We start from the raw sequence: 13983 nt of genomic DNA on the forward strand, positions 1-13983 counted from the left end.
TAGGAGTTAATCTGGTGGAGGAAATGGGAAGACTGGCTATTGCCATGGTAAGTTCCAGGAAACAGATTATTAAAAACTATAGTAGCAATATTAGCCATCAACATTAGTGCCCACGGGTCTCAGATATATTGGCTTTTTCATATCTGCTTCTTTCTTCTTCAGTAAGAAATCTTTCAGTGTGAAGACTTTGTTCTGTTTAATCTCCTCATTCATTCAGTGACTAACTATTGGATGTCTACTATTTGGTAACCTGGTGATTTCTAGCGACAAGACAAAGTCTCTACTCTGATGTGGGAGAATACTAGGAATAAATAAGTAAATAAACAAGATCCTATTCGGTAGTCCTAATGCCGTAATGAAAATAAAACAGGATGATGTTATAAAGAGATGTAGGAACCTTTTGGATGGGATGCTTACGGAAAATTTTGCTGTCCTCTGAGAAGGCTGGTTCTCTGAAGCAGGCCTCTGCTGTGGCTCCCTGCCCCTGGAGAGCAATTTAGCTGCTATGATTGATGTACTGGTGACAAGGGAGTTACTTCCCTTTGATGTTTTTATTTGATGGCTGTGAATCCTCAGTAAATATAAAATGCTGACAACTTAAATGTTATAGCAGGAACAATGCAGACAGGATACAACAAGCAAAATCCTTGAGCATGAATATGAATTGTTGAAAAATCATCTAACGTATCTTAAGAACTGCTTTTAACACAATAACCCCCTTTGTGTTAGTCTAAGGTGGCTCCAAGTGGAAGTTACTCAGAAAACATAGGTTAGAAGATCTGGAATTTCCACGTGATAGCTAGGTAGTCCTGGGCAGCTGTCTTAGCCTTTCTGAAATTGAGTTTCCTCGTGTATAAGATAAATATATCACTTTACTGGGTTGTGAAAATGAGACATTTGTGAATGAAGGAATCTGAGTACCTGTCTTAGTGCCCACCACAAGGGTGGTTTTCAATAAATATTTTCTTGACACTGAACTATGATTTCATAGTTTTGATGGAGAAAAAATGTCCTCTTACTTCTTATAAGGAAGCATCTCTGCTTTTAGCACAGTACATGCAACTGTGTCATTTTGAAGTCCACTGTCTGTCTGTTCTCCCTGCCTGTAATGCTGTCCCACACGGAAATGTATTTTAACTTCTCTGGTTAAATGACTTGGGTATTATACTCATGAAATTTGCCCAGAACTTCCCACCTCAGCACTCACGTGAAGCTGAATTCATGTATATATGTATCTATCTGAATATTTTAATTAGGATTTTCTTCCTCTCTAATTCCTTTCTTTCCCATTTAGTATTTTGAGTTTGATGAGGTCCAGAAAAAGTGTTGCACCCTTAAATTTTTTGCCATGTGTATCCTAGGTCTAGCATACAGCAGAATTCTGCATGTCACTGGTTGCCTTTGAAAGTGGAAATCATGTTTTGATCATGCCCCAATGAGCTCAGCACATTTTGGGTGATCAATAACTATTATCTAACAATGGAGAATTGTGTCTTTTCATGAAGTGTGAGGGCTGATGCCTACAATCTGATCATTTGGGGAAAGACTTCCTACAGGGCTTGGGTGATTTTCAGAGAGGTTTGAAAGAAAATTGAGATCAGGAAGTGTACCTAGAAGTCGACTGGAGAAGACAGTGAGAAGATGAGAAGTGAAGACTCTGAGGTGCTCTATCTGAATGAATGAAGCAGAAAAGGGGGTTGGGAACCCTTCTGTGATAGGGTATATTATTCTGTGTTGCAGATCAAAGAGTTAGTTTGGCCATTTTGTCAGAGAGGAAGCCTTATTTTGTAACATTATTTTTAGGGAAATGGAGTTAGCCTTAGATCTGGAGAGGTTTTCCTCTTCATTTCTTTGGCTGAGAATTATATAGTGATCAGAAGAAATGTTTCCATTCTTGTTGAACTTCTTTCCCTGCTTACTTACTCCCCCCAACATAACCAGAATTAATACTTCCACTGCATTTCCAAAGCCTGAAGATTCTGTTTTTAAATAGCTTGCTTAAACTATAACCAAAATTTTAATCATCTCCTTTTTTTAAATAAAAGTAATCAATCTTTATATAAACCAATAAAGGAATATAGAATAGAAAAAGAAAAATCTAACAGTCTCCTAAAATCCCATCACATGGTCCCATATTAATATTTTGATTTATATCAGACCAACCATGCAAATTATGGAATGAAGGAGAAGGAAAGGCCATGGAGGTGATAGTGCCCAGGAGAGGAGCCAGCTCTGAAAGAAAATGAAATCAGAGGCTCTGAGCTGACCCTGAGCAGCTGACATAGACATATGTATATACCTTATATAATCATGTATTTTTAAAAACAGAGTCATTGTATACAAATTATTTTGTGACTTGCTATTTTTATTTATTATGTTATAAGCATCAGTCTATATGATTAAATAGTCTTCTAAAGCATCTTTCATATAGCTAAGTATTCTGTTGTTTGTTCCACAATATTTTAAACCAATTCTCTTTGTTGAATGTTTAGGTGATTTCCATCTCTTAAAAATTATAAACTATGTAGACATGAAGATCCAAGTAGATAAATCCACATTCACAATCATCATCATTTCCTTAGGATAAATTTTTAGAAATTATATTACAATGTCAAAGGATATGCATGTTTAAAAGATTTTTTTGATACATATTGCCCTGCCCAGCTGTGATCTAAAAGAGTGATTGCCAATTTATATGCCCACTGGCTAGGTGTGAGAGTGTATTTTTCCACACATTTGCCCAGGACACAGATGCTATCCCTCTGTGAATATTAGTAGCTTGGTGTCATTATCATACACACATACATACACTCATTTGTATGTATCTATGTGTCTGGTTGTATATCTATAATCATCCTTACTTACAGAATATGTTTTATCTTATGAACATGTTAACCTATTGTATCAAATGAGTTTGTAAACATACACTTCTGATATGTCTGCCCCTAAATGTAATTATCTTGGCTTCTTAGGTGCCTGCATGAGAATCACCCACAGCCAGTGTCAGATGCTGCCCTACCGCACCACGCTAACACCTCTCCTCTCAATTATCAAAAACATGGAAATGGAGAAGTTCCTCAAGTTCTTCACATACCTCCAGCGCCTCAGTTGCTATCAACATATCATGCTTTTCGGCTGTAGCCTCGCCTTCCCTGAGTGCATCGGTGATGGTGATGACAGGTATTTTGGAACCAAAATCATTCAGTGATAAGAGTCAGTTGTAGCAGAAGTGTCTGACAGGGACAGAATCATTCCAGGCTATCACTTTTTGTTTTTGTTGTTGTTAAGGGAGAAAAAAACCCACACCACTCATAGCCAGTGGTAATTCGTTTAAACTAGAAATTTTTTGAAAACCTGGAATAATTTTATTTATGGGAGGAAATTATTCAGGCTATTAGATGGAGGCGGTCAGTTGGGATCCTCAATAGCTGTTTCAGTGAGAGTCTGGCAGAAGACAACACACTCAAAGGGGTGACTGAAAAGACTTTATTGAAGAGAAGATTTATGGGGATATGGACGGGGTTAAGAGAACAAATAAGTGATGGAAGGCACTGGGATCTCACCATAGGCCATAGGAGATAGGAGATTAGTTCTACCACCCAAGACTTGAAGGGGGAAAGGGCGAGCATCACCTGGAGAGAGTTGTAGCTACGGGCAACGTCTCCCAACAGGCCAAGTTCTGCACAACTCTGGGCAGAGGAACAGAGTCTCTGCCAGCCCTTCAGTCCTACAAGGAGACCGAAGAAGGAATAAACACCCTGACCTCTCTCTCCTCCTGCTCTCCCATTTCCCAGAGCCTCCCACCAACTGAACTCACCCACAACCATTGGGTAAGGGTGTGCAATCCCTGTGAGCTCAATAGATGAGACCCCAAATCTCATCTAAGTATCATCAGCTCAAACGTCCCTCTAAATCAGGTATGGGTGAGATGCTGGGTGGTTCGTATGGCCCACAGTAAAACCCAGAGCAGGCTGAGGAGGATGAAGTGTAGATGCAGAGGGACAAACAGAGACCGTCCAGCACAGTATCAAATAGGATTAGAAAAAATCTTGAATAAGAATAAATCAGTGAAAAGTATGTCATGGAATACTTGAAACACTACGAATACAGTTTTTTAAAAATTTCACAGCATGTGTTAAATACATAACCACATCACTTATTTTCTGAATTGAAATGTTACGAATTTTTCTGAACTGTAATGTTAGAATGAATTGCATTTTCAAGTGCCAATATGTTCCATGTTGTTGACCTTAATTTTATTAGGGCATAAAATAAATTTTGAATAGGGCAAAGGCATTTATTATTTTAACTGGAGAAAGCCTGCGTTGCCATAGAATAAACCTAGATAGAAGAGAAACAGTAGATTCTGAATTGTGGAAGTAAGTAAAGAACTATTAGCAGACACAGCATTCAGGAAAACGTTTGTCAGAAAGAATCATTGACAGAGGGTGCTTTCACGGGAAAAGAAAGGAGAAACTCTACCAGATCTCCCCCCTGAGTTAAGAGATGGTAGTGAAGAGGCCCTTTATATTCCTAGGATGGTGGCCGTGTAATGCTGGTTGTACTAGTTTCCTAGGGCTTTTGTAACAAATTACTACAAGCTGGAGGCTTAAACAAGAGAAATTTATTCTCTCACAGTTCCAGAAGCTAAAGTCCAAAATCTGGCAGCGCCGTGCTCCCTCTGGGGGTTCTGGGAAGAGAACTCATTTCCCTCCTTTACCAGCTTCTGGTGGTTTCGGGCATTCCTTGAGTCGTATCCACACCCCACAGTCTCTGCTGCCATCTTCACATTGCCTTCTCCTCTGTGTGTCTGTGTCTTCTCTTCTGTCTCTGCTGAGGATGCTTGTCTTTGGATTAGGGCCCTTCCAGATAACCCAAGATGATCCCATCATCTCAAGGTCCTTAACTTAATCTTATCTGCAAAGACCTTTTTTCCAAATAAAGTAAAATTCACGGATTCCAGAAGTTAGAACATGGACACATTTTTGGGGGAGTCACCATTCAACACACTACAGTGGCTATGGAGCCACGTCTCAGCCCTCTCCTCGGTAAAACAGAGATAATAGTTGTATTTACTCTACAATGTTCAGGTGAGAATTAAATGACAGAGAGAGCTTGGAACAGTGCCTGGCTTTTACGCAGAGCTCAGTAAGCGTCAGCAAATAGTGGATTGAAAGGGAGAGGTGGTACCAGTGCAATTGAAAGAGCACAAAAAAGTATTTCTAACATATGCTAAATATTGCAGGATTGCCAAAAAAGTGTAAAATACTGTATAGATTAAAGGAAAATTAGGTAGAATACTTAAGGCAGCTGAAATTGTGTTCTAGTTCCATTTCTCCTTAATTTCAAACAATTTCACTCACATCTCTTTGCTTTAATTTCTCTGTAGACTCATGTGGGTGCATAAATAAGACAGTGAAGAGAATGCATTCAGCCTCCAGGAGGTTCTTAATTCGTGTTGATCATCCTTATTATAATTCAATCTCTGCTGTCAGTTAAATCAGTTGTAAAATTCTAGTTAAGCTGCTCATAGTCTTCGGGGAACTCTTAGGTAAAATTTTTTTTCCTCCTAATCTGGTCCATGCCAAAAAATGCTCTCATATGAGAGTTTTCGATTTTCTATTATAATGGATAATAATTTATAGTTAGTTTTCAGATATCCTTTGGGGACGTATCCTATTCTTTTTTTTTTTGGAGAGGAAGATTATCCCTTAGCCAACATCTCTGCCAATATTCCCCTATTTTGTATGTGGGATGCCACCACAGCATGGCTTAATGAGTGGTGCATAGGCCTGTGCCGGGATCCAAATCCGTGAACCCTGGGCTGCCAAAGCAGAGCATGCGAACTTAACCACTACACCACTGGGCCGACCCCCTATTTTTTATTATTACATTTATTATCGTCTTTAATTTTATAATTACACTTTCAGACTGGTGCTTCCTGGTGTCATTTACTATGTGCTTGGGAACTGCAAGCTAAATTTAATAAGCCAAGTAAGTCCAGAAAGGTAAAATGTATTGTGGAAAATAATTCTAAAGCCAAACATATTTTTCTATAGAGGAAGGGATTGGGAGGGCAAAAGGGATGATTAGGCTTACATATGGGGGGATGGACTATAATTAGTTTTTGCATGGTGAACATGATGTAATCTACACAGAATTCGAAATATATTACGATGTACACCTGAAAGCTATATAATGTTATAATCCAATGTTACTACAATTAAAAAAAACCCAAACATATTTTTCTTAGGTTCCACTATTTTGTATCACCCATTATACTAATTTTCCCTAATATTCAAATTATGGAGAATTGCTTATATTCTACCCTAGAGAAAGCAGCCACTTTACATTTAAAATTTAATTTAAAAAGATCTAGTGGGATATACAAATGGTATAGTTTTCAACCTGATTCCATTAAGATCTCAAATACTCATTAGCTTTATTATATAATAATGAACTTTAGCAGTTTCTACTTTAGACTAGGCTTGCTTTTAATAAATGTGTGTATCATGTACTATAACACAGACTCATTGATGTGGACTATAATTTGTATGGATTCAGTAAAATATGTCTCAAAATATAGAGATTGAGCTGATAAACCATTTGGGTAGCCCTAAAAACATGTGAATTAGAAGGAATAGCTTAAAAATATCAGTGAGTAGCTAGAGAGAAATTCACAGTTCCCAGGCCTGAGAATAACAGGTGCTTCTGGATGACATTTGATAGACAATGTACACTTATGGTCTCTGAGTTTGGAAGAGGAAGCAGGCATTGCAGCCACATGCTTTTGATGGATAACCATCACTCTTTCCCACCTCGTTTAAATAATAGGCCTATAACTTTATCAAAACTGGAGGCAGATTAATTGGCCCGGAGCGTCCGTCCTTGGCTTTGCTTTTAGAAGACACCCGGGAGACCCTGCTGATGGTCATCACCCCATTGAGAGAAACTCAGTGCTCGTGAAATGAGTTCTTAACATTAAGAACTTGACATATTTGCTATTGATTTTTTCCTTTGGAACACTGATTTGCCACTAAATCCTTAGCAGAAATTCTTCATATCTGTGGAAATGAACCTAAAATTCTTCATCCAGCTAGATGACTAGAGATTAAAGATTATATCTCAAACCTGGGAACTACAGGACAGTTTTCTGTAGGTACTCAATTCCTACAAGGATTGCGGTGTGAAGATCAAATGAGCCCCCTCAAAGGAGCTTCTTCAAAAGCGCTATACTTTTCCCAAATAAGTACGTTCACTGGAGATTAGAGAATTTAATCTGGTAACTGCAGAGCATGACCTTGAAAGTTTGGGGCAGATGAAATCTGATTCAAACTATAGCTCTGTCAATTGCCAGTTATAAGACCCTGGGCACTTGCTGACCCTCAGTTTCCTCATTATTGAGAGTAATAATACCTACTTCATGGGGTTTGTTTCTGTGTGTTAAACAGAGTGATTTATATGAAGTGCTCATACATGGTCTACACTATCTGATACACGGTAACTGCTCCATAAATAGTTACTACTTTTACCGATATGGTGGTCAAAGATGGTATGTGAGTTTCTAGGAGAGTGTAAACTTCATCACTTCTTTCAGATAGGCAAGATTTGCATATTTTTCACATTCTTCCCACCTTCTAATCCATTTCCCACTTATCTGCCAAAGTGATAATTTAAAAACACAAATTAGATGATGTCATTTCCCTGCCTCTCCTCTTTCTGGGGCGTTCCATTAGACTTAGGTTACAAGCTAAATCCCTCGCCATGGCTTTTGAAGCCTTCCTTCCTTCTATAGTGTCATCAACCCTGTCCTGGCTGCATCAACCTTTCTATTTCTCGTAAATGCCAACCTCTTTCCAACTTCCTTTGCACATACTGTTCCCTTTACCTGGAAGCATCTGTCCCCTTGCACCAAGCCCTCTGCTCAAAAGACATCTCTGCAGAGAAAACTTTAGCTCAGGGCTAATCTTCCTCAAAAAAAAAAAAAAAAAAAGACTTTAGGTCAACTCTAGTTGAAAATCTTAGACTTAGGGTTTATAGAAAAAGCACAAACAAGACAATAATAAAAATGTCTAGAGGATAATGACCAGGATGGTGATTCAGAGTCTTTTCATGTGAAGAACAGTTGAGGGACCTTGAGATGCGTAACCCTGTGGGTGCACCATGGCCATCTTCACATGTTTCTGGGCCATGGCCTGGAAGAAGGAGCACACTTCTGTATGCTTCGACAGGGCATGGATAGAACCAGTCGTTGAAAATCATAGAGAAGTAAGTTCTAACATAACTAAAGTAAGAACTTATGGATATATATACAACTTTATTGTTGTCTCAGGAAATGGAGAGTTGGTATTGATGGAGGTGTTTAGATCAACTGATGGAGAGCTTACTGGAGACACTGTCGCAAGGAATCTAGCATCCTATAATAAATTAATTTCTCATTGGATTAAGGAGTAAGTCCATTCATAGTGGCCCATGGCACTGATGAAAAACATCATGTGAAAAACATGTGAAAAAAGATGTGAAAAAAGATGAAGAAAATTAAATTTACCATCACTTTTTTCAGGAACCCTTTTATATTTGTTTTGGGAATAATAATGAGAGAATCCAGTTGGGATCTTTGTGGGGCATCGTGTTGACACCCCATAGGGCATACCCAGTAACAACAGATGGTCACCTAACTGCTTTTGGAAAGAGTGGGCTGAGTTAACTGCAAGACTTCTGCTTTGCCAAGTAGGGTTTGCAAATTGGGACCCTGCCACCTGAAGCCCTCTTTCTCTCCATTGCAGCCCTCAGGTTCTCACCTAAATAAATGTTAAACAAATCTTTAGAGTGTATCACCTTGGGGAGGTGCTAAATTATCTGCTTGGAACACCTCTGTGTCTTGGGTGTCTTGGCTCTTGCTCAGAGTTAAACAATCATGGTAGAAAATAGAACTTCTGACTCCAGGTATTAAGCTCTGCCCCCTCATCACCCTGCTTCTCACACTTGATTTTGTGAGTTTTGCTTCTAAAATCTTGATAAATCAAGATTGGAATTCTGCTATGTTTCTATCTTCCATTCACCTTACGTTCACTTTTTAAGCTTTTGCTAAAATCCTAGGTAGGTTAATGAAAGTCCTGGGCATATTTTTGTTTCAGTGACTAGGGAGGAATAAAAAAAAATGTTAAAATAGGCGCTGGCCCTCTGGCCGAGTGGTTAAGTTTGCGCGCTCTGCATTGGCAGCCCAGGGTTTAGCCAGTTCGGACCCTGGGCGCAGACATGGCACCGCTCATCAGGCCATGCTGAGGCAGCATCCCACATGCCACAACTAGAAAGACTCACAACTAAAATATACAACTATGTACTAGGGGGATTTGGGGAGAAAAAGCAAAATAAGTAAAAAGAAGACTGACAACAGTTGTTAGCTCAGGTGCCAGTCTGTAACAAAAAGAAAAATGTTAAAAGAAACAAGAGAGTTTGAAAATTTCCTTTTTGGAAGGCACAATTTGTTCATTTCTTATAAATGCCCAGACTTCCTTTTGAAGCGGCGGAGTTCCCTGGAAAAATGAGCCTGTGTTCCACTTCCCATTATTTAAAGTTACAATAAAAGTTTTATTTATTTCAAGTGCACAGATGATATGGTTGTCGTGTTCCGACTTCATCATAGTACTAAAGAAGTCTAAGATCGCCTCTAGATGAACAATCAAGATGGGCAGCAAAGTTGTTACCAGAATGATTTAAAAAAAAAGGACTCTACCAGAATTATAAAGTCTCTTTCGGACCACCCAGTTTATACTCATAATTTCTACTATTGCACATCATTCTATTGCCACAGCATTTCTGAGTTGAATTTTGATGATTATGTTTTAGTAAAAAAGTAATAAACTGGTCTGCTCATAGTGTAATTTTAGAAGGCTTACTGTGTTCTTAAAAGATGTTCTTTTATAAAACATCATGTGCCAATCTCCTATGTAAATCTAACCCTGAAATCACCTTAAAGGCCAATTGGAAACTACGACTTGACTTATCTTTTGGGAAATTCATTAATTATGTAAAGTCAGCAGAAGCTTATTTCATTTATTTTTTCTAAATGGAGAATAATTACATACCGCTGATTTATTTTACTAAAGATTTTATCTATGTCCCAAGATCGCTGTCGTATCACGTTTGAGGATAAATGGAAACATTATAGAATTAACATTTTCATAATTACTATTTTTAAAAAATTAATATATGTCAATCATCAAATAAAAAAGACAGGCTTTGTTGCTATTACCAACTAAATATTCTGAAAGTCCTTTGCCCCTTCCTTCCCTGATTTTGTCCACTAACTTGGAAACATTATCGGCTAACTTGCAAACAGCAGTCTTTTAGCCACACCAGAGCTGGGTGTCTGGCTGTTTAGGTGGTCACTTATATCACCGTTCTCTTTTTAACCTCAAGCAACACGGGTGGTCTAGTCTGCTTTTTGGCATTATACGTTAAAATATCAAATAATAAGTAGGGTTCCATTTTATGAGTCAAAATAGTTCAAAGTGTGGCTAATATATAGTCAGATAATTCAGATTACTCCTATTTTACAAAGATATAAAGCTAGAGAATCAGGCCATGGCAGCTCAAATCTTTCTGAAAATGCCTTGTCATGTCACTGACAGTGTCTTGAGCACACATATTTCATCAAGCTCGGTGGAGCGGTTTGTTGGCTTTTCTCTTCAATAATTCATTCATATTATGTAGACGTGACTAGAATTTAGATTGAACACTTATGATTCAGATTCATTCGAAGATCCATATTTAAGTCATCGTTTCATGATGTGCAAAAATCAAAACAGCTGCAAAAATAATTTAACAATTGCAAGTTTCTTTTGCAGTTTATTAATCCTCTATCCCATGGGCCCTAGTAAGTGTGCCAAGTATTAATGAGAATCAGGACTGTGATGGGTAGAAGGGTATGGAATTTTATATTCTCTTTCGGGGTGGTTGTGTGGTTTTACATTATTCATACCTGTCTTAATTCCATCTGTGTTTATCTGTTGGTATTTCCTCAAGTTTCTCTATTTTAAGGGTGACATACTACTATTGGCATATAAGTGAGACACTTAATCTGTAGGGTTTTCATCTGTAACAATTTTACTGACATTTTCTTTTACATGGGAATTATTTCAAGATTGAACAGCACGTGTAGAGTTTGCCTACCTGAGTGGAGGGGATCACGTGAGCAGGGATGGCATGAGCTCTTGCACGATCCATTAAGTTGGGAGTTAGGTGGTGATGGTTCCACTCCCAGCTTTACTACTGACAGCTTTATTCCAAGCAGGCCACCAAATCTTCCTCTGCATGTGATTAATTTATTTCTCCAACATATTTTTCTGGAGTGCCAACTGCTCACACTTAGGGATATAACAGCAAACAAAATAGACAAGAATCTTTGACCTCATGGAGCTTACGTTATATTGTAGGGAGATGAGCAATAACCAAAGAGATAGATGATAAATAAATAACAGTATATCAGAGGGTGATAAGTGCAATGGAAAAAATCCAGCAAGGAAGTGGAAAGCTTTGGGAGAGTAGCGGTATGGTGGTAAGAGGTACAGTTTTAAGCAGAGTGTTGTTCAGGAAAACCTCACTGAGAAGGTTACATTTGATCCATGAGGATTTGGGAATCCAGGCGGTGAGGGAGACCCAGCCATCTTGAGCATCCTATGGTAACTAGATGGCCGTAAGTGAGAAAGAGGGCATGATGGAATCCTGCAAGCAGATACCGTCGTCAAGGATGTGAGTGTTGGGGGTAGAAGTAAGTGGGGGTGGAGGGTCTTGCCAGGCACATGTAGACCTTGGGTGCTCCCTCTCAGTTTCTGACATCAGTTCATTCAACAAGGATGTTTGGAAAGTTATCGTTTATTTATTCCTTTAGCAAACACTCACTAGCACCTACAATGTGGCAGGTGCATAGTTTGATGCTAGAGATGCAGAGATGAATAAAACACACTTCTGCCTTCAAGAGATTCAACATAATAGGGGACCAGATATGAAAACAATTAAAAATTGCTGTACAGTGTGATCAATTTACAAGGTGTGGGGGTAACAGAGAGAAGGAGGAAGAAGTCTTTCCATCCGGCATTATTAGGGAAGGCTACTCTCAGGGAGGAAGTAACTGTTGAATTGGGTTTTGAAGGATGCATAGAAGTTTGCCTTGTGGACGTGGTGGGAAAACAAGGCATTTCAGGGCCAGCCCTGGTGGCCTAGTGGTTAAGTTCAGCACGTTCTGCTTTGGCAGCCAGGATTTGGTTCCTGGGTGTGAACCTACACAGCTCTGCTAGCAGCCATGCTGTACTGGCAGCCCACATACTAAAAAATAGAGGAAGATTGACACTGATGTTAGCTTGGGGCAAATCTTCCTCAGCAAAAAAAAAAAGAAAGAAAGAAAGAAAAGAACGCATTTAAGGTACAGTAATAGCCTAGATCCATCATATAGTAGAACTATAACTAGTTTAATTTTACTAGAACATAAAATGGGGCAAGAACAAACAGATTTGAGGTAGTTTTAGAAAGTAAAATTAGCAATACTTAGTGATTAATTGCATATGATTGGTGAGGTTGAGGGTGAGGCCTTGAGGACTTGGAGGATGGTATTACCACCAAGAAAACCACGCACACCAAAAGAGGACTGGGGGTGGTGGTGGGAGATAATGAGTTAATATTGACATAATGTCTTCCATCTGGGTCAAGAAGTGCACGACAGTAATTTTCCTTTCAGTGGAGACAAAAACAGTTTTCCTTCTGTAGGAGATGATGTGATTTATACTTTCACCTAGTGGTATACTGGTAAACTGGCTCCCTGAAAAACAAAACAAAACTATCATTTGTAGCATTTGCTGATTTCTGTGGAATAAACACTCCTACCAGACTTCAAGCTAATAATAGTTTAACAAGCTACTTGCACACCACTGCATTTCGTCCCAAGTATTTGTTGAGCTCCCACTACGTGCAAGATAGAAATCACAATCTTATGCACCCTAATGATGGAAATGATAGCCTGTTACCTTCTAACGGCTTGAAGCAAATGACTGGGCCCACCCACACTCCAGGAGAAGGGCTTACACAGGGGGTGAATAACATGGGTGGGGATTGTTGGGGACCATCTTAGAGTCTGCCTGCCACAACCCCTTTTTTTTTCCATGGAAAAAGAGTTTTAAATCCTGAGCTCTCCTAATATATTTAAAGGTTAGTTTATTTGCCAAAAATAAAAAGTGAGAACTAAATATAATGTGGGATTCTGAATGAAGATCTTGGTAATGTTTGAATAGAATCCTTACTTTAAGGACATTGTACCAGTGTTAGTTTCCTGTTTCTGATAATTATGCTGTCGTTATGTAAGTTATTTGCCTTGGGGGAGCCTGGATGAAGGTTACATGGAAACTTTCTGTGCTGTTTTTATAACTTTTCTGTAAGTCTAAAAGTAGCTCAAAGTAAAAAGTTAGAAAAAAATGATTTCTAAAACGTAAAAATCCATTTGCTAGATAAGCCTACTTGTGGCTGTAGCTTTTCAATAAAGTAGTTATTTAATAGTCATTATTCTATTACTTAATTATTTAGTTGTTTAATATAGTTCAATAACTTTGACTTGATGGCTTTATCAGAACTTTTTTTTGCAGGTAAAATGTATAAATTTTGGGGGGCAATGTTGATCAAAGGGTACATGGAAGAGAAAATCTATAATTTTTGTTAAATAAATGAAAAAATTTTAGTAGATTTGTTAAAGTTTGTATAAGTAAAATCTACAATTTTTTGGTAGATAAATGAGTTTAGAACATGCTTCCTAGTGAAAATACCATAAAAATCTCACTATCACTATATAGTAGAATTATTTATATGTTTGTTTGTATATATTTGTTTCAACAAATAATTACAGAGGTGATGTAAGAGTTTTCTGCTTAAACTTTAATGGAAATGGGTTAGGGACTTTTGCACAACACCAAATGCACTTCGCACGTCAATTGAAAA

General features: G+C 38.3%; 1 protein-coding gene across 3 annotated transcripts in view; it reads left to right on the forward strand.

Annotated features, from left to right (window-relative positions):
• CORIN (corin, serine peptidase) overlaps positions 1-13983 on the forward strand; it is a 210588-nt gene that overhangs the window by 62724 nt on the left and 133881 nt on the right. For all 3 annotated transcript variants that reach the window (XM_046649906.1, XM_046649904.1, XM_046649907.1), the window contains exon 4: positions 2973-3180. In XM_046649906.1, the coding sequence (XP_046505862.1) occupies positions 2973-3180 (208 nt within the window). The remainder of the gene's footprint in view (positions 1-2972; positions 3181-13983) is intronic.

Source organism: Equus quagga, unplaced genomic scaffold, assembly GCF_021613505.1.
Source record: "Equus quagga isolate Etosha38 unplaced genomic scaffold, UCLA_HA_Equagga_1.0 146_RagTag, whole genome shotgun sequence".
In the NCBI taxonomy this organism is placed as follows: domain Eukaryota; kingdom Metazoa; phylum Chordata; class Mammalia; order Perissodactyla; family Equidae; genus Equus; species Equus quagga.